Source organism: Delphinus delphis, chromosome 1, assembly GCF_949987515.2.
Source record: "Delphinus delphis chromosome 1, mDelDel1.2, whole genome shotgun sequence".
Taxonomy (NCBI): domain Eukaryota; kingdom Metazoa; phylum Chordata; class Mammalia; order Artiodactyla; family Delphinidae; genus Delphinus; species Delphinus delphis.
The window spans coordinates 14,025,309-14,049,336 of record NC_082683.1 but is presented as its reverse complement, the minus strand read 5'-3'; the positions used below and the strand labels follow the sequence as shown (position 1 = coordinate 14,049,336).

The 24,028-nt window shown below is 54.2% G+C and overlaps 1 protein-coding gene across 2 annotated transcripts in view; it reads right to left on the bottom strand.

Annotated features, from left to right (window-relative positions):
* The window catches only part of PAX7 (paired box 7), a 99,129-nt gene that overhangs the window by 43,415 nt on the left and 31,686 nt on the right, over positions 1–24,028 (bottom strand). For both annotated transcript variants that reach the window (XM_060035260.1, XM_060035305.1), the window contains exon 5: positions 1,942–2,141. In XM_060035260.1, the coding sequence (XP_059891243.1) occupies positions 1,942–2,141 (200 nt within the window). The remainder of the gene's footprint in view (positions 1–1,941; positions 2,142–24,028) is intronic.

Sequence of the window (24,028 nt, the reverse complement as noted above, 5' to 3'; positions counted from 1 at the left end):
CTATCGGCCCTGGTCTCCCCACCGCTCCGAGGGGCCTCTCAGAGCAGCTGTGTCCTCCAAGCCTTCTCTTCTCTGGGACAAATATTCTGTTATTCCTGTCTTGATTTTGGGGTCCGCCTTTATTTATTTTTTAAAAACTCAACATGTATTGATCCCTCCTCGGCTGGGATCAGGCCAAGTTCTCAGGCTAAGGGTTGTGGGGAGACCCCGCCCCGCCCCGGGGGAGCTCAGAGCCTGAGGGGGGAGGTGGAGGACGGCAGCCTTGGTCCCCTCACCGTGAGTCTGCCTGAGCTCTGGCTGCCCCCCCCCCGTTCCCAGGCCCCCCTCCATCCTTGGACCTTGAGTGACACCTGTTTCTGAGTCCCCTGGGCCAATAAAAGCACTGCCCTGACAGCCAAGAAATTTTACAAGGAGCGGTCAGGCTTCCAGGTGGTGGGAAGCAGCCATGGCCACCAGACGTGGGAATGAGAAAGCACCCAGGAATGTGCCCAGAACAGCTGCAGGGGGATCAGAGGCGGGGGAGGGAGGCTGGGGGCTGGGGGGCAGGCTCGGGTATCACCCCAGAGAGGAGGGGAAGGAATGAGATGAGCTGGCTGCTGCTGCCTGCCCCCTTCCCCTCAGGATCTCCCTCAGGGGCAGCCAAGGGTCCCCCACTCCAGGATGGGGGTGGGGAGGGCAGAGGGAGGTACGCGGGTCCCCGGATTGCTTAAATGCCACTTTGCTTCTAGAACTTTATTGCTTTGCAAATCCCAGGCTCTGAGTCCATTTCTTCCTTCTGAATGGCTAGAACCTGGCCTTGGCATCCATCAGGCTCGAGTTCCAGGCCCAGTTCAGCCTCTGCTGGGCTCTGTATCCCCCCCATGTCGCTGCTCTGAGCCTCAGCTTCTGTGCCTGCGGCTTGGGGAGTGGCCATCCCGACCTGAGAAGGCGGTCTGCGCTTCCACCAGGTCACGTGGGAGTAGCCCCCAGCACTGCCGCTGGCATAAGGTAGGTGCCCAACCAAGGCTGGTCCCCCTTGGATAAGATAGAAGCGCCCCCAGTGAACAGTTGGGGGCGGGACTTCTGTAGACCCGCCTCCCCCATTCACAGAGAAGCCAGGCCAAGAATGGGCCCCCACAGGAGCTGTTCATCAGACCCCTCTCTTCCTCCTCTGCACCCTCCCCGACCCACCCAGCCTGAGCCCGTCCCAGCCGGGCCCCTAGAGACTCTGACTTAGAGAACTGTAGACCTCGTGGAATCCGAGAGCACAGCTTGGGGAGCGGAGGCAAGTCCCCCCACCCCACTGCAGGCCTTGAACCCCAGACAGACTCTGCTCTTTCCATGCCCTCCCTTCCCCCAGGCCCACTGATTAGGAGGCACGCATTTTGAGGGTGTAGAGGGCGTGTTCTAGGCCTGCCCACCCTCCCCCGCATGCTTCTAACTCACCAGGAACATGCTCCCAGTCGGCTTGCATGCTTCTCATAACAGGAAACTCATTACCCATCTTAGGAAGCTACGTCTCTTCTGGAATGTGTGTCCTGATTACTTCCTCCCCTCCTCAGAGATTTGGAGACTTTTCTACTCCCCGAGCTCCCTCTCTTGTGGCTGAACCAATGTCCTTCCTTCCTCCCTCCCTCACCCTTTTCTCCTCTCCCTTTCTGTCTCTCCTCCATCCCTCCTTCCCCCCTTACCCGCCCCCCCACGATCCAAGTCCTCACTGCCGCTCCTGGCTTCCCTGGGACTGCCTAGGGATTAGTTAATCAGTCAACATTCGCTGCCCATTTACTCTGTACCAAGTGCCAGGGCAATACTTGCCTACACGGTTCCTGGATCACTTGCTGCAGAACCTCCATCCCCACCCTGGGGAGTGCCCACTAAACCCTCTGACCCTGGCCACTCCCACCTTCCCAATCCTGGTCTCCAGATGATGCCCACAGCACAAAGCCCCAGGCGCCCCCTCACCTGCACGCGTGCCTCCGTCAGCTTGGTCCTCTGCGCCAGCTCCTCCCGGGTGTAGATGTCCGGGTAGTGAGTCCTCTCGAAGGCCTTCTCCAGCTCCTCCAGCTGCTCGGCTGTGAACGTGGTCCGACTGCGGCGCTGCTTACGTTTCAGAGGGAGGTCGGGTTCTGACTCCACGTCCGAGCCCTCATCCAGACGGTTGCCTACAGCCAGGTGAGAGGGAGGAAGAGGGTGGGGGCCCGGTGAGATGGACGGGTGCTTTGTGCATACCTGCAGGCCACCACGGCACTGAGCCTCAGATCCCTCCTGAGCACAGGAAGGATGTTCCCCCCGGCACTATTTATCAGCGTGAAGGCTGGGAAGCAACCTCTCTGCCCAACCTTAGGGGATTGGTTAAATACCTTATGGCCCAGCCATTCCTTTAAAAAAATAACCCCTGTAGTTGGGCATTTAGGTTATTTCTACTGACACGGAAGGATGTCCATGACATGGCACTCAGGGGATGGTTTCATGAGGAAACACACTTGTCAAAATTCCTAGAACTATATTCTCCAAAAGGGGGAGAATTTTACTGAATATTCACTGCACCTCAATAAACCTGACTTTAAGAAGAAGGCAAGGGGGTATCCCTGGTGGCGCAGTGGTTGAGAGTCCGCCTGCCGATGCAGGGAACACGGGTTCGTGCCCCGGTCCGGGAAGATCCCACATGCCGTGGAGCGGCTGGGCCCGTGAGCCATGGCCGCTGAGCCTGCGCATCCGGAACCTGTGCTCCGCAACGGGAGAGGCCACAACAGTGAGAGGCCCGCATACAGCAGGGGAAAAAAAAAAAAAAAAAAAAAAAAAAAGAAGAAGGCAAGGTACAACCGGTGTGTGGAGATCAATCCCACTTTTGGAAAAAGCGTGCATAATACATCATAGAACACTACACTCAAAAGACCAACAAATGTTAACCTTCAGGGTGACAGAATTTTTGTTTTCTTTTTAAAGCTTATTTATAGTTTAGTATTTCTTAAATGATGATCATTTAAACAATGACACTATTGCATTTTTGGAAAATATTGCAAAAACTAACGAAAGGAAGAAGCAGGAAGAAAGGAAAGGTTGGAGGAAGGGAGCAAATGCTTGTGCCCAGGGCTGGCAGTCAGGAAGCCTAGATTCCAGGCTTGGTTCTCCCCCAGATGCCCTGAACTGTGACCCTAGGAAGGCTACCTTCCCTCCTTGGGTCTCAGTTTCCCCATTTACAGTATGAAGCGTTTGGACTACGTGACTTCCACACCCAGGCCCTTCCTGGGATGTTCCAGGATCACTGAGTGATCTTACAGGCTGGAGGAGACCTCACCTGATGACCTTGACCATAGCCATGGCTCCCACCACATCATCCCCATTAATTTCCACCCTGAAGCCTAGGGGTAGGTGAAGGCCTTTGCTTCTGTGCAGAGAGAGCCCAGGAGTCGGGCCCTGGATGGGCTGTCAGGACAGGAATTTACCTCTGTCCCAGGTCCAGGTGATGGAGGCTGCAAGAAGGGCTTGATCAAGCTCCTCGGCCGTCAGGGCTGAAGACACCCTGGGGGCTGAACTGACTCTCCACCCCCATCAAGCTTGGGCCTCGTGCCCATCCCTGATCCAGCAGAAGGAATGCTAGCAAGGAGCCCCCTAGCCAGGGCTCTGAAACTGCACCCTCAGGAGCATGGAGGAGGGGGCTGGTGAGAAGAGGAAATCAGGGAAGGGAGAAGAGAAAGCGGCAGAGATGGTCTTCCTCCTCCCCACTCCTGCTTTCTCCCTTTTCTTGTTTCATTTCTCTCTCCCCTCCCTTTCCATCTCCATCTTTGATATTTGTGGAGTACATCTAGGTTTTGTCATTCATTCATTCCCCAGAGCATTGACAGAGCACCCGCTATGTGTCACGTGCAGGCTACGTAAGCTGTGTTCTGGAAGCTCACCTGAGTCAAGCTGGAAGAGCCTCAGAGATCATGTGCTCACACTACAGATGGGAGAAACTGAGTCACAGAGAAGTAACATCACACACCCAAAGTCCCTCAGCAAGTGTCCACACCCACACTCAGACCCTGCTCTCCTGTCCCCCATCCTGTTCTTACTCAGTGGCTTCAAATGTTGGTTATACAGATAGGTCTAGGCTCCTCTCACAAGGGACAACTGTCCCCCATCCCTGAAAAAAACACAACACCTAATGCAACCTCTTAGATGTCAAGTGGAGGTGAAGGGAAAGGCATTCCAGGTGGGGGGAAGAGCATGTGCAAAGTCCTGGCGTCTCAAAGGGCAAGATGCGTGATGCCATCATGGGGCTGCAGCCCCCAGAGGCGATGCTCCTCTGCCCCAGACCCCCTTTCCCCCATCCTGCTAACACGGCCATCGGGAGGTCATCCCTGCTTTTCATTGGCTGCTGATTGTGACGCCACACAACAAGGGAACCAATGGCAAGGAGACCTGCCTTCATGGCTGCCTGCCTCACCCCTAAAGGCAGACACCTGGGGTCGGATCCAGCCACCCCCCTGCCCTTTCCCAGCTCCCTGTCACTAAGAGGAGGCCGGAACGGTCACAGCTGGCATGCTGGGGTGCTTTCCCCAGCACGTCTGGGGCTCAGAGCCAAATATAAGTAATCCCAAGGATTCACTTCCTGAAACTCACTGCATAACTTCGATTTTCTGACGTTGACAAGGAGAGAGCCCTTGGGGCCTCAGAAGGAGAGAGCTGAGATTGGCAGGCAGCAAGGGAGGCCAGCCTGTAGATGGGGAATGGGACACCGGGCTCTGTCCTCCAGTGGGGGCCCTTGGGCTCGGACAGGAGCTGAGATGGGCTGTTGGGGGCAAAACCTATGGGCAGAGATCGTACTCAGAGCTGTGAGGTCAGATTGGGGAGGAGATGGAGAGCCCCAGCCTGATGGAGAAGGCACAGCCCTGTCCTGGGAGAACCCCCAGCCTGATTAAGTCTCACTTCAGTTTAGAGCAGTGCCGTCCAATAGAACTTTCTGTGATGATGGAAATGTTCTAGGTCTGTGCAGTTCAATACGGTAGCGTCAGCCACATGTAGTACCGAGCACTTGAAATGTGTCCAGTGCAACTGAAGATCCGAGTTTTTCATTTTATTTCATTTTCCTTCAAATTTACTTAGCCGCACGGGGCTGGTGGCTACCCCACAGGACAGCGTGTCTTTAGCGCCGCTGGTCTCTCTTTTTAGCAAGGAGAGGACAGGCCTCAAGATCTTTCTGCGTGCACTAGTCTCCAGGTAGAATTAAACGACATTGTTTGTTTTTAGGATATTTGTTTTTATGGTTCCCATCTGTTTATAGGACGTGACAGGCATATTTCATTTACAAGAGAATTTGTTTCCTTGAATTCAGTGTTTTTTGTTTTTTTTTTTTACGGTACGCGGGCCTCTCACTGTTGTGGCCTCTCCTGTTGCGGAGCACAGGCTCCGGACGCGCAGGCTCAGCGGCCATGGCTCACGGGCCCAGCCGCTCCACGGCATGTGGGATCCTCCCGGACCGGGGCACGAACCCGCGTCCCCTGCATCGGCAGGCGGACTCTCAACCACTGCGCCACCAGGGAAGCCCTTGAATTCAGTTTTTAAAGATACTTTTGCACCAAGTAAAATATTAAGGAAATAACAGAACAGGCTGTAGGACTGTAACCAAAATCATGAGTGCAGTTAGCAAATGACCGACTGGAGATAAGTTCAAGGTGCTTCTGTTACTAGACCTTGCCCAGCCTCAGTGCCCAGTCAGGCCCCAGGTGCATTGGATGCTCTTGCCATCTAAAGTACTTCTGGCTTTCTAGGTGCCTCATGGAATTCTGTGTTTATTTCTTCCTCATCTCCCTGTCCCTCCTGCCCCTTATTGAGCACAGATCTGGGATCTCCTCGAGCCCAGAGAGACACCCAGATGGAAACCCAGACTAAAAAAGGCAGAGCAGGGCCCACAAGTCTCTGTTGATTGAAAAGATCTGGAATGATCCACTAGGATGATGGTGGTTGCCATAACAACCTTCTGGATGCTGAGTGGGGAGAGCAGGGCCGTGTCCCAGTAGCTGGGAGATCCAGAGAGATCTCAAGAGAGCTGGACTACAGTCTGTGACTGCAGGCCCCTGGAAGAGATCTCTCGCCTCCATCCTGGCCCATCCCAGCGGAAGAGCCCCCCCATGCTAGGTTGGAGCCACTCTTTGGTACGCCATCCTCATGGCAGGTCTATGAAGCTGGCACTATTGGTTCTTTTACAAATAGGGAAACAAAGCTCAGAAAGGTTCAGTAACTTGAGAGTGGCCACATAGCCAGTAAGCCCATGCTCATTCCTGGAGAGGGATGGGGCGGAAGGACAGGTTGAGAGGGAGTTTCGGGGACCCTCTGGGGCAGCTCTGGTCTAGTCAAGAGTCCTTCTCTGGGAGGCCTGACACCTGGATTCTGAGCTCTGTCTCCACCCTTGCTGTGTGGCCTTGGACAAGTTGCATCCTCTCCCTGGACCTCCACTGTCTTGGAGGTACACATGAGGATAATGATACTTCCCTGCATGCCTTACCGGACTGCTGTGAGAACAGAATGAAACGAAGACTATGGGAGTAATTTGGAACATGTAAAGGGCACATGAAGGATTATTATTATTGATGAGGATAATGATGATAATAACAGAAAAAAGGAGCATCAACGCACTCCTACTCATCCAGCAGAACCCAGATGGTGGGTGTCCTCCCCCAGGAAGCCTTCCTGGCCCATCCAGGCCAGGCTGGTTTCACTGCTCATCCTTGGAGCTCTCAAAGCTCATCAGGAGACATCAAACTTGACTGTTTATGGGTCTCTTGGTCCCACTGGACTGGGAGAAGGGACACAAAGAGCCCTGTTGCCACCACATCACCTTCACTTTGGTTTCCCCTGTGCTGCCTCTCCCCCTCCCCACCCCTGGGAACCCTTTAGCCTCTGAATTAAATTAATAGGGTTAGGTGGACTTGGCCACAGAGAGGCCCTGCTGGCTGGGGCTGAGTCCTCCATGCACTGGAAGCTGGTTGCCTCTTGGTGAAGCCTGGGCAGCTGGCACAGGGTGGGGGACATATAGGGAGGGGGACACGGGCTCACATCCATTAAACAGAGGCTGGATTTGGGGTGACCAGTGGGGGAGCAGCCTCCTGGCCATCTGCAGCCCCTGCCTTCCTGCTCTGAAGCAGCTCTGGATAGAAAGGCCCCAGTGGGGGTGGGACAGAGCCTGGAGCTGGTCTGGATAGCCCCAGGAGAGGAATATGATGAGGGACCCTCTCTCTGGGTTCCCAGATCCTGTCTTGCTTAGGGATGTGAGGAGTCCACTACAGAGCAAGGAAGAAACAGCCCCTCCCTTGGGGCCCTCCCGATCTTATGGGGGAAAAACAGTCTCTGGTTTAGGAAGCTTCCAATCTGATGGAGGAGGCCTCACCCCTGTGATAGGAATTTCCCAGTCTGATGGAGGAAACACTACTTCCAGATGAACTGGGCCCAGGACAGGCATAAACGAGGAAGACAGCTCCGTGATTTGAGAGCAGCCTGAGAATAGAATAAGGGATGAGCGGGTGACAAGAGCTGTCTGGCTTGTCAAAGCTTTAGGGTGGACGGAAGCAGGTCTGCTCAGGTCAGAGTCCAGCTCAGGCCAGGTTGATGGAAGTGGAGAGAAAATCGCTGGGGGGCAGCTCTCCTGTTCTCTACCCCAGCCTCTGCCCCCTCCTTTGAAGCGTGCTGAATTTCACAGCCACTGACATGGGGGGCCTCAGTTACACCAGCAAGGCCCCACCATCATTGGCCCTGCCCACATGTCCAGACTCACCCCACCGCTCCCTGTCCAGCTCTCAGAGTCCTAAATGACCCAGCTGGGCTGTCTCACACCTCCCTGCCTTTGAACTCCAGCCTCCTCTGCTCGGAATGCCTCACCCTTTCATCAGTGCACTCCTGTTCACCCTGCAGAACCCAGCTGGTGGGTGTCCCGGGTCCATCCAGGCCAGGCTGGTTTCACTTCTCATCCTCGGAGCTCTCAGAGCTCATCGAGAGACATCAAACTGGCCTGTTTCTGGTCTCTTGGTCCCACTGGACAAGGAGATCCTTGAGTCCAGCAGAGACTGTGCCTGGCACACAGCAGGGGCCTAATGAAGCCTCCTTAAATGAATAGAGCTTGGCAGAATGCTCAGAAAGTTCCTTTCAAACTCTGACACACTGCAGCAGTCACGAGCCTGTACTTGTGCATGCACTCTACAGTTTACAGGCCCTTTCATAGTTCCAACACTAATCTCTCCCAATGGAGTGTCAAGCAGGCAGGATTAGCCCCATTTTACAGATGGTCGGTGAAGTCTCAGGCCAGTGAGGCTGGGAAGAAAACCCAGGACTTGGGACTCTCAGCCCAGTGAAAGCCAACTTTGCTATAATTCCCAGGTGATGGAGAATTCCATTTCTGATCATGAAAACCCAGGTGGCTTCTTCTCCATCCCACCCTCCCAAACTTTCTCTGTTCTCCCTTTTGCCAAAGAAAAGCATGGAAATGAGATGGTCACAATTTCTGGACCTACCCACCTCTCCCTCAGGAGGCGGGAGGGAGCTGAGCCTTCTCCACACCAAGTCCTTGTCATCGAAGATCCGTGGAAGCCAGCAGTTGGCCCTGAGGTTTGGGGTCCTTATCTCAGCCCCCCCAACTCAGAGACGCCCTCCCACCCCGCTCCTGAGCTCCCCCGTCCCCGCAGCCTCCCAGCCCAGCCTTTATTACAGTTTAACATAGGCCGGCTCACAGCCGCAGCAGAGAAATGAATCACATAATAGTTGATATGCGTTTTAATCAAGTAATTCGGGCAGAGCCGAGAGCCAGCGAGTGTGGGCTGGGTGTCCCTGAATACCAAACAGGCCTGGGCGCAGGTCTTGGAAAATGGAAAAGTCATTTACAGCTCAGCTGGGGGCCCCGGGCCGTGGCGGGCGCCCTCCCAGCCCCTCCACAGGAACTGCTCAGCTGTAACCAGCGTGGGGTTCGTGCAGCTCAGTAGGGCCGGCGGGAGCCGGACCAGACAGCACACAAGGCCTGGTGAAGTGGGTGGATGGAGAGGAGGGAATCAGACCCCTAGTTACACCTCCCTGGAAGCGACCCCTCCCACTCACCTTCTCTGCCCAAACTTCTCTCGGGTACCCTTCCCAGCACCAGCACCCAGGCATCCAGGTCACAGACCTCAGGAGTCCTCAATAACCCCTTTGCTCTCCCATCAAGCCTCACAGGCAGTCAGCCCAGCCCCAGAAGTGGGTGACTCAGCATCCCGCTTAGCTGCGAACCCACCCCGCCACCCCACCCTGGCCCTGCCCCAGAACCTGTCCATCTCTCCCTGGACTCCAGCAGTTGTCTCCAGCCCCAGCAATCGTGGGCCTTCGCACAGGCTGTGCCCTCCGCCCGGAACACCCTTCCCATTCCCCTCTTGGCCTGCAGTTTGCTGCTGGCTGGAGCAGGGCATTGAAAAGCACTGCTGGGACTTCCCTGGCGGTCCAGTGGTTAAGACTCTGTGCTTCCACTGCAGCGGGCGCGGTTTGATCCTGGTCCTGGAACTAAGATCCTGCAAGCCCAGCGGCGAGACCAAAAAAGAAAAAAAAAAAAAGCACAGGCTCCCAACACAGTTTGCTTGGACTGTGTAGATTCCACACGTTGAAAATATGGATAACGATGGGAATCCCCTCCCCCCAAGAACCACGTTCCTTGCTTTGCAGTTTTTCTGCGGCACATAGCACAGTCAGATATGCCAAATATTCCATTTTACTGCCCGTCCCCACCCCCCTCCCCGCATCATCCTGGCCCTCACTAGAGTGCAAGCTCCACGCAGCTGGGCGTTTTTGTCTCTTTTGTTCACTGCTGAATCTCCAGTGCTTGGCATAAAGTGGACACCCAAATATTTGTTGAATAACGGAAGGAATGAGTAAATGAGTGAGTATATTAAGGCCAGGAAAGAGTGCCAGGGACAAGCGCGTGCTCAGCAAGTGTGAGCTTCCATCAAGCCTCGTCATTTTCCCACTCAGTTTGGGACCACTCCTCCAGGAAGCCTTCTGGAGGACGGCACCCTCTCCATCTGGGTCTGGGGTGCCCACCTCTGTGCCTTCACGGCTGGAGCTCAGCCAAACTGTCCCCGCGGATTCATTTCAGTCCTGCTCTCCAAGAGGCCTCCCGAGGGGTCGGGAGGCATTGGTGAGGTAGGGGTCCAAATAGGTTCTGTCTGACTCCAAATCCTATGCTATTTCTCAGCGACTGACGGAGACCCAACTTCACTCTGCCAACTCCAGGAGGAGAGGGAAGGGAGGAGAGTGTCTTCAGGACGACTGGGTGGAACTCTCACTTTGTTCATAACCTAAACGTGAGAAAACTTTTCCTTCTCCCGGACGTCCCCATCAAACCTCAGCAGGCTGCCTTTTTTAAAAACTCTGAACCTTTGGTAGCTAATTCGCATTACAAAATACGAGGCCCACATCGGGTATTCTCTGACTGTGGCTTCTATGCTCACAGTAGGGTCCTGTCCTCAGGCACTAGAGGGCACTCTTTATACATTCCTGCCAGGAAGGGGACTATCTAGGAAGAAGGAAGTAGTATTGTTTGAAATGGTACTGTGTAGTTGCATCTCCAGAATTCAGAGCCATGTTTTCTCATGATGGATCCAGAGCTCTGTCTGCACCAAACTGTGAACCAAGCCCAAGTCACGTGTGGGAGAGAAGAGTGGGTTGGTAGAGGGCTGGAACTGCCTGAGCCAGCACTCAGTCAGGGGAGACTTCCTGGGGACAGAGTTCAAAACTAATGTTTGCCTGCTTAGGGCAAGAGGCTGAAGCTGAAGAGTGGTGATGAGTGCTGGGTAGACAGCAGAGTCAGTTCCCGAAAGGGGCTTTGCCAGCGGGGCTCCACCTCACAGAGCGTGGCCGAGCCTGTCACCGGCAGACACTGGGAAGAGGGGGGCAGAACAGAAGCTGTGGGATCAGAAGCACCTGAGTTTGAATTCTGGCTCTGCGCCCTACTGCTCTAGATGCTGAATGTGTGATTGAATTCCAAGCCTCATTCTCATCCTTTCTAAAATGGGGGTAGTGATGGGAGTCAAGGAGGAAAGGAAGAGAGAAAACTATGTCCGGAGGCTGAGCTCCAAGAGTGGGGGTGATGGGCCCCCCCAGCCCTGGCTGAGCAGACCCCGTCTCTCTTCTCATTCAGGCAGAAGCCTGGCAGGCGGGGAGCCGGCACTCTGGGCTCAGTCCCCGACCTGCTGTGTGACCCTGAACGTGTCACTCGTCCTCGTGGCATCTCCATTTCCCCATCCGCCCACGGGAAGTAAGAACTGCCATCCGCCTGCCCCTCAGGCTGTTGGTGTAGCTGCACAGATGGAAACCTCGAGAAATCACCAAGGGGCGCCTCTGAGGCAGTGATCACAGCCTGCTGCCCTACTCACTCAGGAAAGTGACTTCGCTCCTCCGGGCCACAATTTCCTCATCTGTAAAAGGAGGAAAATCACATAGCGCTGACCTCACAGAGTCGTCATACGTGAAAATTAAATGAACTACTGCAAGACAAGGCTTACAACACTGCCATGTATACAGTAAGTGCTCAACATATGTTAGTTGTTATTATTATTGCTGTTACGACTGATGCCCGAATACAATGAGAACTTCCTCTACCTCTGGGGCAAAAGCACATTTGCCTGGCACAAAACTCGAAGGCAAGGAATGCAAGCATGCATGCATGCATGAACAAATGAATGAATACCCCTTGGTCATTCCTTCCTTATTCTCCTACGGTGGAGGCTTTGCACAACCCCAGCCACATCCACGGACCCCGCATCCCATCCCCAGTGGAGCCATCCCAGGAGCAAGTGGTGCCCATGGAGAGGAGAGGTGCAAGGGTCTCAAGTAAGCCATCAGCTGGGGCACTAATGCTGGCAGGCAGGAAGGGACCGAGGCAGGCACTCAGAACGCTGGGCTGGGAGAGGCCTGGGGTGAGGTCTCCAAATCAGGGAAGGAGAAATGGCAGCGCCTGGGGCCCCAGTGGCCAGACGAAGCCGCCCTGCGTGGCGGCAAGGAAGAGGTAGCTTGGCCACCCGTCAGAGCCCCACAAAGCCACTGTGAAAGGACCCCACGCCTGGGAAGTCAAGCCTGCCCAGACCCTCCTTCCTCCACCTCCCAACCTCCACTCCCCCTCCTCAAAGCTGGAGCCTGGAAGGCTGCAGCCACTGGAAAGTCGTCACAGAAGGTGGGATGGAAAATGGTTTCAGGACACCGGCTCCATCCATCAACCCTCCTGCCTCCAGGCTCAGCTCTGAGGAAGGGCTTAAACCCGGGGCTCACTGAACCCTGAAGACTGGGCTCTGTGACCACACAAAGTGTCCTACAGCACAACCGGGCAGGAAGGCCACAGGAGAATAAACATTAAAAGAGCTGCTGATGTGTTTTGAGCTATGTGCCTTTCTCGTGGTAAGTCACGTGGTCGGTCCCATGATAACTCTAAGAGGTGAGTGTTACTATGAGCCCCATGTTACAGATGAGGAAACTGAGGCTCAGAGGGACTAACTTAGTGGCAGACTGACAATTAAACCCGGGCAGCTTGCCCCTGAGTCCCTGTCTTCACCATCAAGGTGACTCCTGTGAGCCTGGCATTCAGGGTCCTCCCTGCCCTGCCCCAAATGTGCCTCCCCTGAAGGTCACTGCCAGGCCTTTGTACCCTGCGGTGGCCTGGGATGGTGCCCTCACACTAGTTCCTACTGTCTCACTTCCCCCATCCTTCAAGTCTGGACTTGAAGTCCACCTAGTCCAGGAAGCCCTCCATGACTGCCACACCCTGAGCGCTCTCCTGGAATCCCTGTGGCATTTGCCCCCCATGCCACCCTCTCAGCACATGGCCTCGACTCCTGCTGGGGACTGACAATTAAGTTTGTGGGGTTTTTTGTTTGTTTGTTTTTAGTTTTTCGCCACACCTCACGGCATGCGGGATCTTAGTTCCCCGACCAGGGATCGAACCTGTGCCCCCTGACCTGGAAACGTGTAGTCTTAACCACTGGACCACCAGGGAAGTCCCAATGTTTTAAGGCCTGTGTTCTGTTTATCTTATCATCCAGTTCGCAAAAGGTTTATTTGAACTTCTCGAGGATGGGAACGAGGTCTCCCCCATCAAGTTGGGGACGCTCCACAGTAGAGGCTTCACCTTCACAATAAGACTGGCAGCTTCTTAAAGTTGGAAACTATATTTCTTCTGTTATAACTGGGCATTACCCCAGGGTGGGGTGACTGGGCATAGCTCTGAGTTCCTATCATTCTAGAATGTTCTTAATAACAGTCTCCCATGGAAACTGCAGCTGTCAGTTAAACGAAGAAACCATGGACCTTGCCTTCCCAAACACAACAAGGAGAAATGACTCAAGCTTCCTCAAAGTCACAGGTTCTCTCTCGGGACTCTGGGCTGATTCCTTTTCCCTCGGGAGCCATTTATAGCCGTCCAACTTCCATCCAGCCCCACCTCCATCTTTCTTTAAATGGGCCTCCCAGAAAACTCTGAAACCTAACATCACATTGCATATCAAGGTGCTCCTTACTGGGTGCCCCACAGACCCACAGGGACAAAAGCCATAGCAGTTACCGTCCACCGCCACGCAAACAAGCGCATTTCTCAGAACCCTACCGCCTTCGAAGAGAACCACTCATACAGGTGGGCAGTGCTGTGAGCGTGGGTTTGAAAGTGAAGCAGGATCACTGGAAAAACAAGTCAGACCCTTAATGTCGCTTCATGGAGTCCAGCCTTCCTCCTTAGGAGCAGAAAGCTTTACCTGGGAAGCCCACCTAACAGAACAGACTTCCCCTCTGTTGTAAACCAACACCAAAGCCTTCAACGTGAGTTACTTCTCCACCTATTGCTGCCTCCGGGAACTCCGGATTAAAATACAGATAGTCACTGCAGACGTGACACCCCCAGGCCCGCTACAGGCAGCTGGCACCCCGGCCAGAGGAGGGGACCATTACCTTGCCCAGAGGAGGGTCTCCAGGGAGCCTGTGGGCTGCTTGGAAAGACTAGGGGATTCCAGACTGGAACCCTGAAGTCTGTTCCTGACTTTGTCTCCAACTTGCTGTGTGACTTTGGCAAGTCTAAACCCCTCTCTGGGCCCCCTTTTCCCCATCCCTGAAAACCAGAGGTCCTCCTGGGTCTCTAAGAATGACCCTGAGAAGGGGGCCTGGGCTGTATCTGATTTATTCGTTATGTCACACTCCAGAACCCAATATAGTCACTGGCATACGTAGGGCTTTGGATAAATGTCTGTTGCTGGATGAAAGAATGATGATGGGTGGGGCTAGTGAGGAGCTCCAGAAGGGATTGGGATTCTAAGCTGGGAGTGCAGTGTGGGCTACAAGACACCCCAAGGTCATCTGATTCCTGCGGGGGTGAAGGATGGATTTCGTGACCCTCGTATTCTGCCCAGGGCCAACCCTGCTTGCCAGTAGTCCCCAACGCTTCTTCCTCTCTTAGGGGAAGGAGGTGGGGGAAGGCTTTTCCCCTCCCTGCCCCTCCCCACTCCCCTCCCTGCCCCTCCCCCTCCCCTCCCTGCCCCTCCCCCCCACCTCTCCCCAGCCGGTCGTGGGCCCCTTGTGTCTATGGCTGGTCGCTGGGCAGCCCGGCCTTTCATGGTGCATTCTCCTGCTGCCCGCTCCCCACCCTCGCTCCCCACAAGCCCATCCTGTCGTGCCCCCATCAATCTACGGCAACCCAGCCTCTCCAGCTGGCCTGGCTGGGCTGTTCCCAGGCAGAGCAGGTCCACAGTGGAAGGTGGTGGAAAAATGTGGACAAATTTCTGATTTGCAACACTCTGGGAAAGAGTTTATTGCCATTGTTTGAGGACGAATGTATAAATAAAGCAAGGCGAAGATTGCAGGGGGAGGCTGATGAAAGGCAGAAAACGAGAAATTTTATGGCCATAAGGAGCGTACTCCAATGGTGATTTCTGAGGCACTGGACCATGGTAGTTACTTAGCCAAATGATCGCTGTGAAGCTGGGCAAGGCGGCTTATTTCTTAATTACTGTTACGTATTATGTCAGGCGGACGCCCCAGCCCTGGAAAACTTGGTCTTGAAGCAGACACCAGCTCGGAGCCAGGTCCCAGTGCTGGGATGCTGGTGGGTCCACGGCAGGCCATCGACCGCACCCATCAAGGGCAGGGGGTTCCCAGGGCCCGATGACCTCTCCTCCTGTCCAGGCTCCTGCCCCCAGATATTAATTCATTCACTCCACACATAGGTGTAGGTTCTGAGCCAGCTATGGGTGACAGAGCAGAGGATGAAACGGACAAGATGTCCAGCTTGAAAAGATATTCGTAAAAGGCAGCTAGGGAGGGGCTCATTTGGGGCTCCTCCTGCAAAGTAAGTGAGCAGGCAGGACGGAAGGGGGAAGGAGGCAGGCTGTGTGACCGGAAGGGGGTGGAGGGAGAAGAGGCACGCTCTGGTGTGCTGTGTCACATGGGCCAGGTCCACAGCCTCTGTGAACCTCTGTTTCTTCACCTGTGAAAAGAGGGGCAGGACTAACTTCTCCCCTTTTGGCTCTAACATAGTGTGGTTCTGAAATTCTAAGATGCTGTGATTCTGTTGCTGTTGGGGTTGGTGGGGTTGATTTTTCAAAGGTGATCAGCACTTGTCCTGTTAAATACTTTCATCTTTTGTTTCTTTCCGTCACGTGATGCAGTAATAGAAGCGGGGGGAGGTCACAGTTTATTTAGGGTCTGCTAGGTGCCAGGAACTCAACACGCATTGTGTCCTTTCATGAAATCCTCACAAGCATCTCTTAGGGCCAGTGCTCTTTGGTAAACGCTCAGAAAGGTGTGGAGACCTGTCGGGTGCTCAGTGGCAAAGCCTTCCTTTAGCCAAGGTGGGCTCCAGGCCAAAGCCAGCGCATACGTTTTAAGTCAATCAAGCTGCCTCCCCAGCATCTCCTACAGGAGTGGTTCTTAGGGCATCAGAATCCCTGGGAGGGCTTGTGGAAACACAGATTGCTGGGCCCCTCCCCCGGGGGGAGTTTCTGATTCAGTAGGTGGAGCCTAAGAAGTTGCATTTCCAACAAGTACCCCAGTGATACCGCCTCTGCTGCTGGGGGCCACACCTTGAGAACCACTGTTCCATAGAAATTCAAAGAAAAGTAGCAACAGCTAACAAACAAAAACCACGCTGCTCCAGGGAAAGGGAAAAGCATACTTTTCTTGCTATTATCAGAATGGAGGTAGAGCGGCTGAGAGCGCCAAGCCCACAGCCCTTCACGGCACCAAAACCCTAGATCTTTTTCACAATGATGGGGGAGAAGACACTCACCCAGGGGGACCCAGCGGGGGGCCAGTTTGGCAGGTGAACTTTCTTCTCTGCGGTCCTTGCTCCTGCAGCTTGCCACGGTGACTGGGTCATCAGACTCAGAACAGACCACCTGGGTGTCTGGAACCCTGACCAGGGCCCAGCCTGTCCCTGCCCTGCCCCAGTCTCTGGACCCACCTCTTTCCATTCCTATCTACCCTGGCTTCTGTCCTAAGCCCTCTTCCTTCTCCCACCATCTTTCCCTCCACCATCAGCAATCAGATGTGCACTGGTATTAACAGGGGAAAGAGCTGCCACAGCATCAAAACAGTGACTTCAAAAGGCTGAAGTCAGGGACCACGCCTGACACATGCCTCCTCCCTGACCCATCTTCCAGCCTCCCAGCTTGAGTTATTTGAAGAGGTGATGTTTCCGCTCCAGAAGAACAAGGACCTTTATCTGTTCTGTTTACTGCTTTATTCCCACTGCCCAGAAGAGGGCCTGGCCCATGGGAAGAGCTCAACACAGATTTGCTGAATGAATGAATGAGTGAATAAATGCACATTTATGGAATGAATGCACTGCCCCCCGCCCCCATATGCTGAGAGCTCGGCAATAACTTGCAACGTTCCGACAGATGCTGACGAAGGTTTGCTCTTTGGGCCAACGTGCTTATTGGCAAGTAGACTCATCCTGCACAATGATCTCATTAGAAATGTATTTATGCGTCGCCAGACACCTGGCACCAGGCTGAAAGCCCCAGCTAGCCAGCTGCATGGTTCCAAGAGGTCTGGAGGATTGACGCTCTGTAAAGCAACACACAGGTACTCCACTGAATCCCCTCATCCACATCCAGATGTTTGGTCCACTCAGAGGCGGCCCAAATGCTAATGCGGTGTCTGAAGGATGGTGGCAAAACAGCCTCCGCGGCCGCGGAACCCCTCAGGCACCCCGGACTGCAAGCACCTCCCTGCAAAGCCTCAGACATCTTTGCAAGTGGGCTGTTGGAGGAGCCCGTTTTTAAAGGAGTTAAAATCCAATTTGATCCTGCTGCTTACGCCTTTTCTAGTTTGATGTGTTTTTGATAAAAAAATTTTTTTTTGATCAATAAAAATAAAATCTGTCACTCGCACCCTGGGGTGCTGAATCTTGATAGAATAAATAATGTTATTTTCCCCAAATGTGGCCAGCTATAGGTTAGTTACGTTAAGCCAGCAGGGAGGGGGTGGAATCTGAAAACATAGTGGTTCTCAGAGGGCAAAATCATGCTTCGAGATGGTGAGGGACTGGACTTCCCAGTTCTGGGGAACAAGTGGGGATAAAACTCCACGGGGATAAAACAGTGATAATAGGCATTTGCGATGCTCTTACTGGTGCCAGGTGCTACGCCTGGCACACATAACTGGCCTCATCCCACAACACTCAGAGCTGGCAGGCACTGATATTGAACTGGTTGTAAGAATGAGACTCAGAGGAGGGGCAATGACTTATCCAAGGTCACACAGCTCTATGTGGCTGTATCAGGACTTGAACCCAGGTCCATCAGGAGTCTGAACCTATGGTCAGACCCCGTTGCCCCTCCATCTGCCTTTCACTAAGTGAGGGCAGTGACAAGGCCTTGGAAACTAGAGAAGGTTCACAATCCAACGCCCCTTTCTCTACAGTCCTTTGCTTCCTTCCCCTCTCCTTGCAATGCCGTACTGTGCTTGCCCCAAATCACCCTGATAGGGTTGCTGAAAAGACAGTGCTCTCTGGCATGGGGTGGCGTTGGTGGGAAGGGATGCAGCCCTCGATAAGTGGATGAACATCATGGGAAGGTCTGGATCCTGTGCGTTGTGAAATACACGTGGAAGGACCCACATCTGCTGTTAGCCGTGGTCCCGCTGGGTGTGTGCACGCGTGCTTACAGTTCACGGAACTTTTACTTTCTGTTATATATTTCTGAACAAAAAAGTTGATCTTACACTAAAAGAATCTGAAGTATCCTGCAAGAGGTCGAGGGAGAAGGTGAAGGAGGGGGGGATGGCTTGGCGACCTCAGAGGCTGAGCTAGACGTGTGATACCGGGAGTCTAGGGGACCTTTAGGCTAGATTCAGAGGGTCAGTGGTGAAAGAGAGGGAGATGGTGGCGTGAGATTCTGAAAGTCAAGGGGATGATCGAGGTGCCTGGAGATTCGGAAGGTGCCAGTGACGGAGGCGTGGAGACGGGTAAGGTAGTGGATGAGGAAGAACAGAAATATACAAACCCAGAGGGCCCAGTGTGGGTCCAGCTCAGATCATACATTCCCTCATTTCATCCTGACAACTACAGCAATAATGAATTTTATCAGTCCCCTTTTTTTTTTAACCGCACCATGCAGCATGCGGGATCCCTGTTCGCTGACCAGGGATCGAACCCGTGACCTCTGCAGTGGAAAGGCAGAGTTTTAACCACTGGACCACCAGGGAAGCCCTTTCATTCCCATTTTTAAATGAAGAAACAGATGATCATATCAAGCCTCTAACTCAAAGACATACGTCAGAGCCAAGATGCAAGATTCGAATCCAAGCAAGTCGAGCCTCCCGTGATGCTGGGAAGGGAAATGCATCCCCCAAACCCCAACTTTTACCCTCGCAGCCCTCCTCCCACACAGCCCATGGGGCCTCCCAGACCCAGCCTCCAGCTTTCATTCCCCCCACAGGCTGGGCCGCCTGCCCTCTAATTAGATTCCCCTGGAAATAAGAGTGCATTGTACCGTTCTGCTGAAGGCAAACTGATTTTACAATTTCTTTTCTTTCCTCCTCTTTAATAACTCACAATGTCTCAAGGAGGTTTTACTTAGGGCCTGCACACTGGAAAATTATTCTGTCTCTCGTGCACTCGTTTTTCTCTTGAGGAAAATTGAAAACTGGATTCTCCTCCATCACCGGGCCCCCTCTCTTGGCCTATCTTGTGCCCAGAATATGCTATAGTCCATTCCCAAACCCCTCCTGGGCCCTCCTCTACCTCGAAAGCAAGGCCCCCTGCCATCCTGCCCCACAGCCTGGAAAGGCTGGCAGCCCCAGTGATCTTGGGAACAGTGAAGGGTCTTTCAAAAGTTGAGAGAGCAGGCGGGCGGGCAGGCAGGGGGAGGGGCGGGGCGGGGGGAGCAAAGCCGTTCGCTCCACTTTGAGATACTTTTGCCTCCAGAGAACTGGACCGGCTCCAGCACTTTTGAGGTGGGAGTTGGGTGAGGGCAGGGCCTTTATTGGTCCCATCGGGTTCCCGTTAAGTGTCAGAGAGTAAATTATAAACAAATGGGTCCCATTTCCATTTCTGAAAGCATCCCCGGCTCTGCCTTCGCCCTCCACATTTAAGGGTACATCCCTTTAAGTGGAGCCTGATGGGACCAGGAGCCAGGTGGATGGTGTCACACAGGCGTGGGCGGTCATCTGTACAGTCTGCAGCCCACACGGGCTGCTGGGCACCCACTCTTCAGTCACTGGAGCCAGACCAGCAATGACGTGTGACGGACGGACAGACCGACGGATTGACGGACGCCCGCGGGGGGCTGCAGATCTGGGCTCTGAGTGGACAGGTTTCATAAATTAGAATTTGAGAGCTCTGGCCCAAGGGGAAGCAAGAGGGCGGAGTCGGGGAGCTGGCTGCAGAAAGAGGCCCGGGCAGGGGCTGCGCCAAGGGCGCGGCGGGCGTGACCACGGCCCCACGTGGGCGAAGAGGGTGGTGGAGCACAGCGGGTCCCCGGGGCCTGGGCACTCAGGACATGTGGGACGGAGTGTCTCTGGCACCCGGAGCAGGGGTACACCCCCTCCGTCCCGCCACTTCCCAGCTCCTACCGCCCCTGCTCCCATGATGGGGCTTGGAGATGGGAGAAAGACTCAGCTGCGCCCGTACACACAATTCAGTTTACAGCAACTGGGACCATGGGCCAGGCACCGAGGTCCAGGCACTTATTATCTCATTTAATCCTGGCAATATCCCCACCAGATAGGCACTGTTATCCGCACTTTACAGAGGAGGGCTCTGGAATGCAGAGAAACCATTCCCAGTGGTCATTACCGCTCCCACGAAGCGCTTTCCACGCGCCAGGCGCTGTTCAAAGGCTTTTTGCGGATTAGTGAACTCACCTAACTACGGCAACATGTTGCAATGATTATTATTCCATCTACAGGTGAAGAAACCAAGGCTCAGAGAGGCAGAATGTGAGTTGATTGCAGGTCTGGTGCAGGCACCGACCTCCCTGTTTGGGAAGGGGAGGCTTCCCCAGATGAACTTGGTCTCTAAATGTTTGAAATCTCCTTTTTGTTTCAAGAGGGTCCGTTGGTTCAAGCTAGGAGCAACCTGAGAGATCACTGAGTCCCAACTCATTGGGACTCAACTTACAGTTGAAAAAACTGAGACCAGAGACGGGGTGTGACTTGCCTGAGGTCACACAGCAAGTCAGTAGGAGAGCCGGGACTGGTGTCAGGCCCCCCTCTAGTCCCAGAGACCCGCAGACACTCTCAGGGTATGTCAGCAACGGGAGGAGGGGTGGTCGACAGCAGGCCTCCTGGACAGGGCTCTGGAGAGGGTGCTGCCAGTATGGTCATGGTTTTAGCTAAGTCCTGGGGCCACTGACTCGGGATGCGGGCTCTGCATTCAGACGATGCCCTGAATTCCTCCTGACCCTCCCCTGCAAACCCGGAAGCAATGCCATCAGCTGCCACCCCCAGTCTGAGGGTGCTCCAGGACTGAGAGGAGGGAAGGAGAAAAAGGAGAGTGAGGCCAAGTGCCAGGAACTGAGCGGTGTCGGCCAGGCTGGGGATCAGAGCATCACATCATTCTTTTGTTCCCCAGGTGGAACTAAGAGGCTGCCAGCAAGATATGGCTTTGGAGACCAAGAACTGGGAGTCTGAATCCTGGGTGAGCTCGGGCTGGTACTTAGCCTCTCTGAGCTCCAGCATACAGGAGGCAGGTGGGTGCTCAGGTGAAGTAAGTGTCTGAGGATGGGAAGGCAAAGGAGAGACCCGCTGTCCTTCACCCCCATCCCTCCCAAGGGCCCCCAAGGAAAACAGACACAGGCGCTTGCTACATCCTCATGGGCCCTGACATGTTGCAGGAAGAAACTTGAGGAAGACAGGCCTGGCTGGGGAAGGGACTCGGCTACAGCTGAGTCACTGTTTGCCGAAGGTTACCTAAGATGTGTCCAAACGAGAACCAGCCAGGGTCCTCCTCCTCCAGGGCCTCCAGACATACCCGCCTGTCCAAAACCGGGACAAAGGCAACCCTCCCCCTGGGAAAAGACGTGCCAACCCAGGAGTCATCCAGGTCCAGAAAAAAGCTTATGTAAATGCATGCAAAATACCTGGCACTGAGTGTGTGCTCCATGATTGGGAGCCATTATTATTTTAACAAGCATTTAATGAGCACCTACTAGGTACCACGTGCTTTCTCACATGCTCTCCCTTCTAAGCTGCCTTCCGGCCTAAGAGGGTTCTGATGGTGTCTGGTTTTTGCAGGTGAGGAGGCTGAACCTGGGAGGGTGTGGCTCAGGCGTCCATGTGGCTGGAATGCCCACAGCTCTGATTCTGGGCCAGGGGTTTTCAACCTGGGCCGCTCATAAGAATCCCCTGGGGAGCTTTTTAAAAACACTGCCCCCCTTCTGATGTAATGGTCTGGGGTGCAACTTGGGCACTGAGATTTTTTAAAGCTCCCCCATTGACTCTCCTGTGCAGCTAAGGCTCCTGGGCTTTGCTCCAGAATTTCCCGTCTCCTAGTTAGCTCTTGAGGTGGCATGGTTAAGAGATGGATGGTTAAGAGATTTCAGAGGAGAGGGGAGAATCAGGATCATGTGTCCCATTGACCTTGGCTGGGGGAAGAGAAGAGCAAAGATTGGACCCTTCCCAAGCCCTGGTGCTGGCTGGGCTGGCTCAGGGGTCCCAGCTGAAGGTGACAGGTAGGCAGGAGCTCCTGGGCTAGGCTGGGCTGGGGAGGTCATTCAGACCATCCCCCTGCCTCTGCCACATTCTCAGAGTAAATCCCACCCCCGTCCCCCAGCTAATCTTCCTCCTCACCCCCAGGACCTCACAACTTGTAGAGACTAATGAGCGTGCATTTCCCTAAATCTAACCTCAATCCCCGCGGTCGCATCCCTCGGAATCTACCTCCTGGAATTTGTCCTCCTTGTGCTGTGTCACTGTGTGAGGATCTAGGTTTCTTGGGAGAAGGACTTCCCTTTGTTGGGCTGCTGCAAGGTCAGGGGTGTGTGTGGTCCCAAGCATCCTTCCTTCCCCTGCAAGTCTCTGAAGGATGTAGACGAAGCCAGCCACAGAACAAACTTGTCCCCAGCCCTTCCCTTTCTGTAGGACTTTACACTTGACCAAGAACCTCAGAGTGGGTATTATTATCTCCTCCATTTTACAGATGGGAAACAGGCACAGGGAGGTAAAGCAGCTTGCCTGACAGCACACGCATCTAGCTCTGATCTGCAGCAGGAGGGAATAAAGTCAGACCAAAGGAAGAACTGCCCAGCCTTAGTAGTCCAAAGCCCTAGAACCAGCTGTTAGGGGGAAGCTGTAGGATGTCTCGGGGGCTTTTCTGGATGACCCCAAAGCACCCCTGGCCCCTAAGCCTACCACTGGAGCCAGGCTCCCAGGTACTCCCACCACCAAGCAGTCTGAATTTTCCCCCAGGTGAGTCGGAAGGGAAATTCAATCCTGTTTCCTTTTCTCTGAACTTGCCAAAAGCTTGCTTTCTCTGAGAGGCCCGTGAGGCCTTGGCTTCCTCGGTTTCAAATAATTGACTTTCAAAGCCTGTCTTCAGGTGGAACGCTGCCATGCACCACCTGGGCAAAGGGTTGAACTCCGAGGACTTTGCCAGGGAATGAATGGGGAGGTATCCGAGCTCCGAGATTGGCTGGATGCCTCCCAGAGTCGTCTCAGGGCCCCACCAACCCCTTCCTCCACCCCAAAGCCTTGCCCACAGTCACCGGCTGCCATGCAGTTGACTCTGATTGGGAGCCAAGATGGGCAGGCAGGCTGCAAGCCCCGGCGCACCCTGGAGCATCTTACTGGGCAGCTATTAGAGGGAATGCGGCACTTGCAGGGGTGTTCACCTGTGCCCTTAGCCCTTCTGGGGCTGGACACCCAACAACATCTTTTCTGGAGGGCGCATGAGGTCCCCACAGGCTAGCGTGCTCAGGGTCCCCCTGGACTGAAACCAGACCACTGTGTGGAGAACAGCTGGGGATAGGCCTGAGGTTTGGAGCTGCAGATTAAATGATTATTTTGAAACAGAATGAGTCGAATTAGCAGTCTCTGGATAAAGGAGGTGCAGGAAACTTCACCAGCTCTGCGGCGTTCCCCTCCCCAACCCCGAGCCTGCGCATGCCCACCTCTGTCTAGCTGCAGGCCCAAGACACCTGGTCCCTTGGCCTTCTGTGTTGGCTGGAGACCTGGGAAGGGCACGCACCACAGGCGTGTTGTCAAGGCCACTGGGGCCGAGAGCTGGGCCAATCTCAACCCCTCTCAGTCTGTCTTGGAAGTAAAAATAATCGGCGGCCACGTTTATCAAGAGGTGTGTCGAGGCTCTCTGCTGAGCTGTGTGTATGCGTCACACCATGTAAACCACTCAGCCATGATCTGTAATGAAGCTCCACAGGGAGGGAAGTAAGGTTCAGAGAGATGAGGTCGCTTCCCCAAGGACACACAGCACAGGACAGTCAGGATTGGAATTCGGGGTCTAGCTGCCTCTGGAGCCTGGGAGCTTAGCCACCACCTTCCACTGCCATGTTTAGAATCACTGGAAGTAAAGGATGGTATCTCAGGCTGGGCCTCATCAGGAAGCTGGCATGGTTCCTGGGGA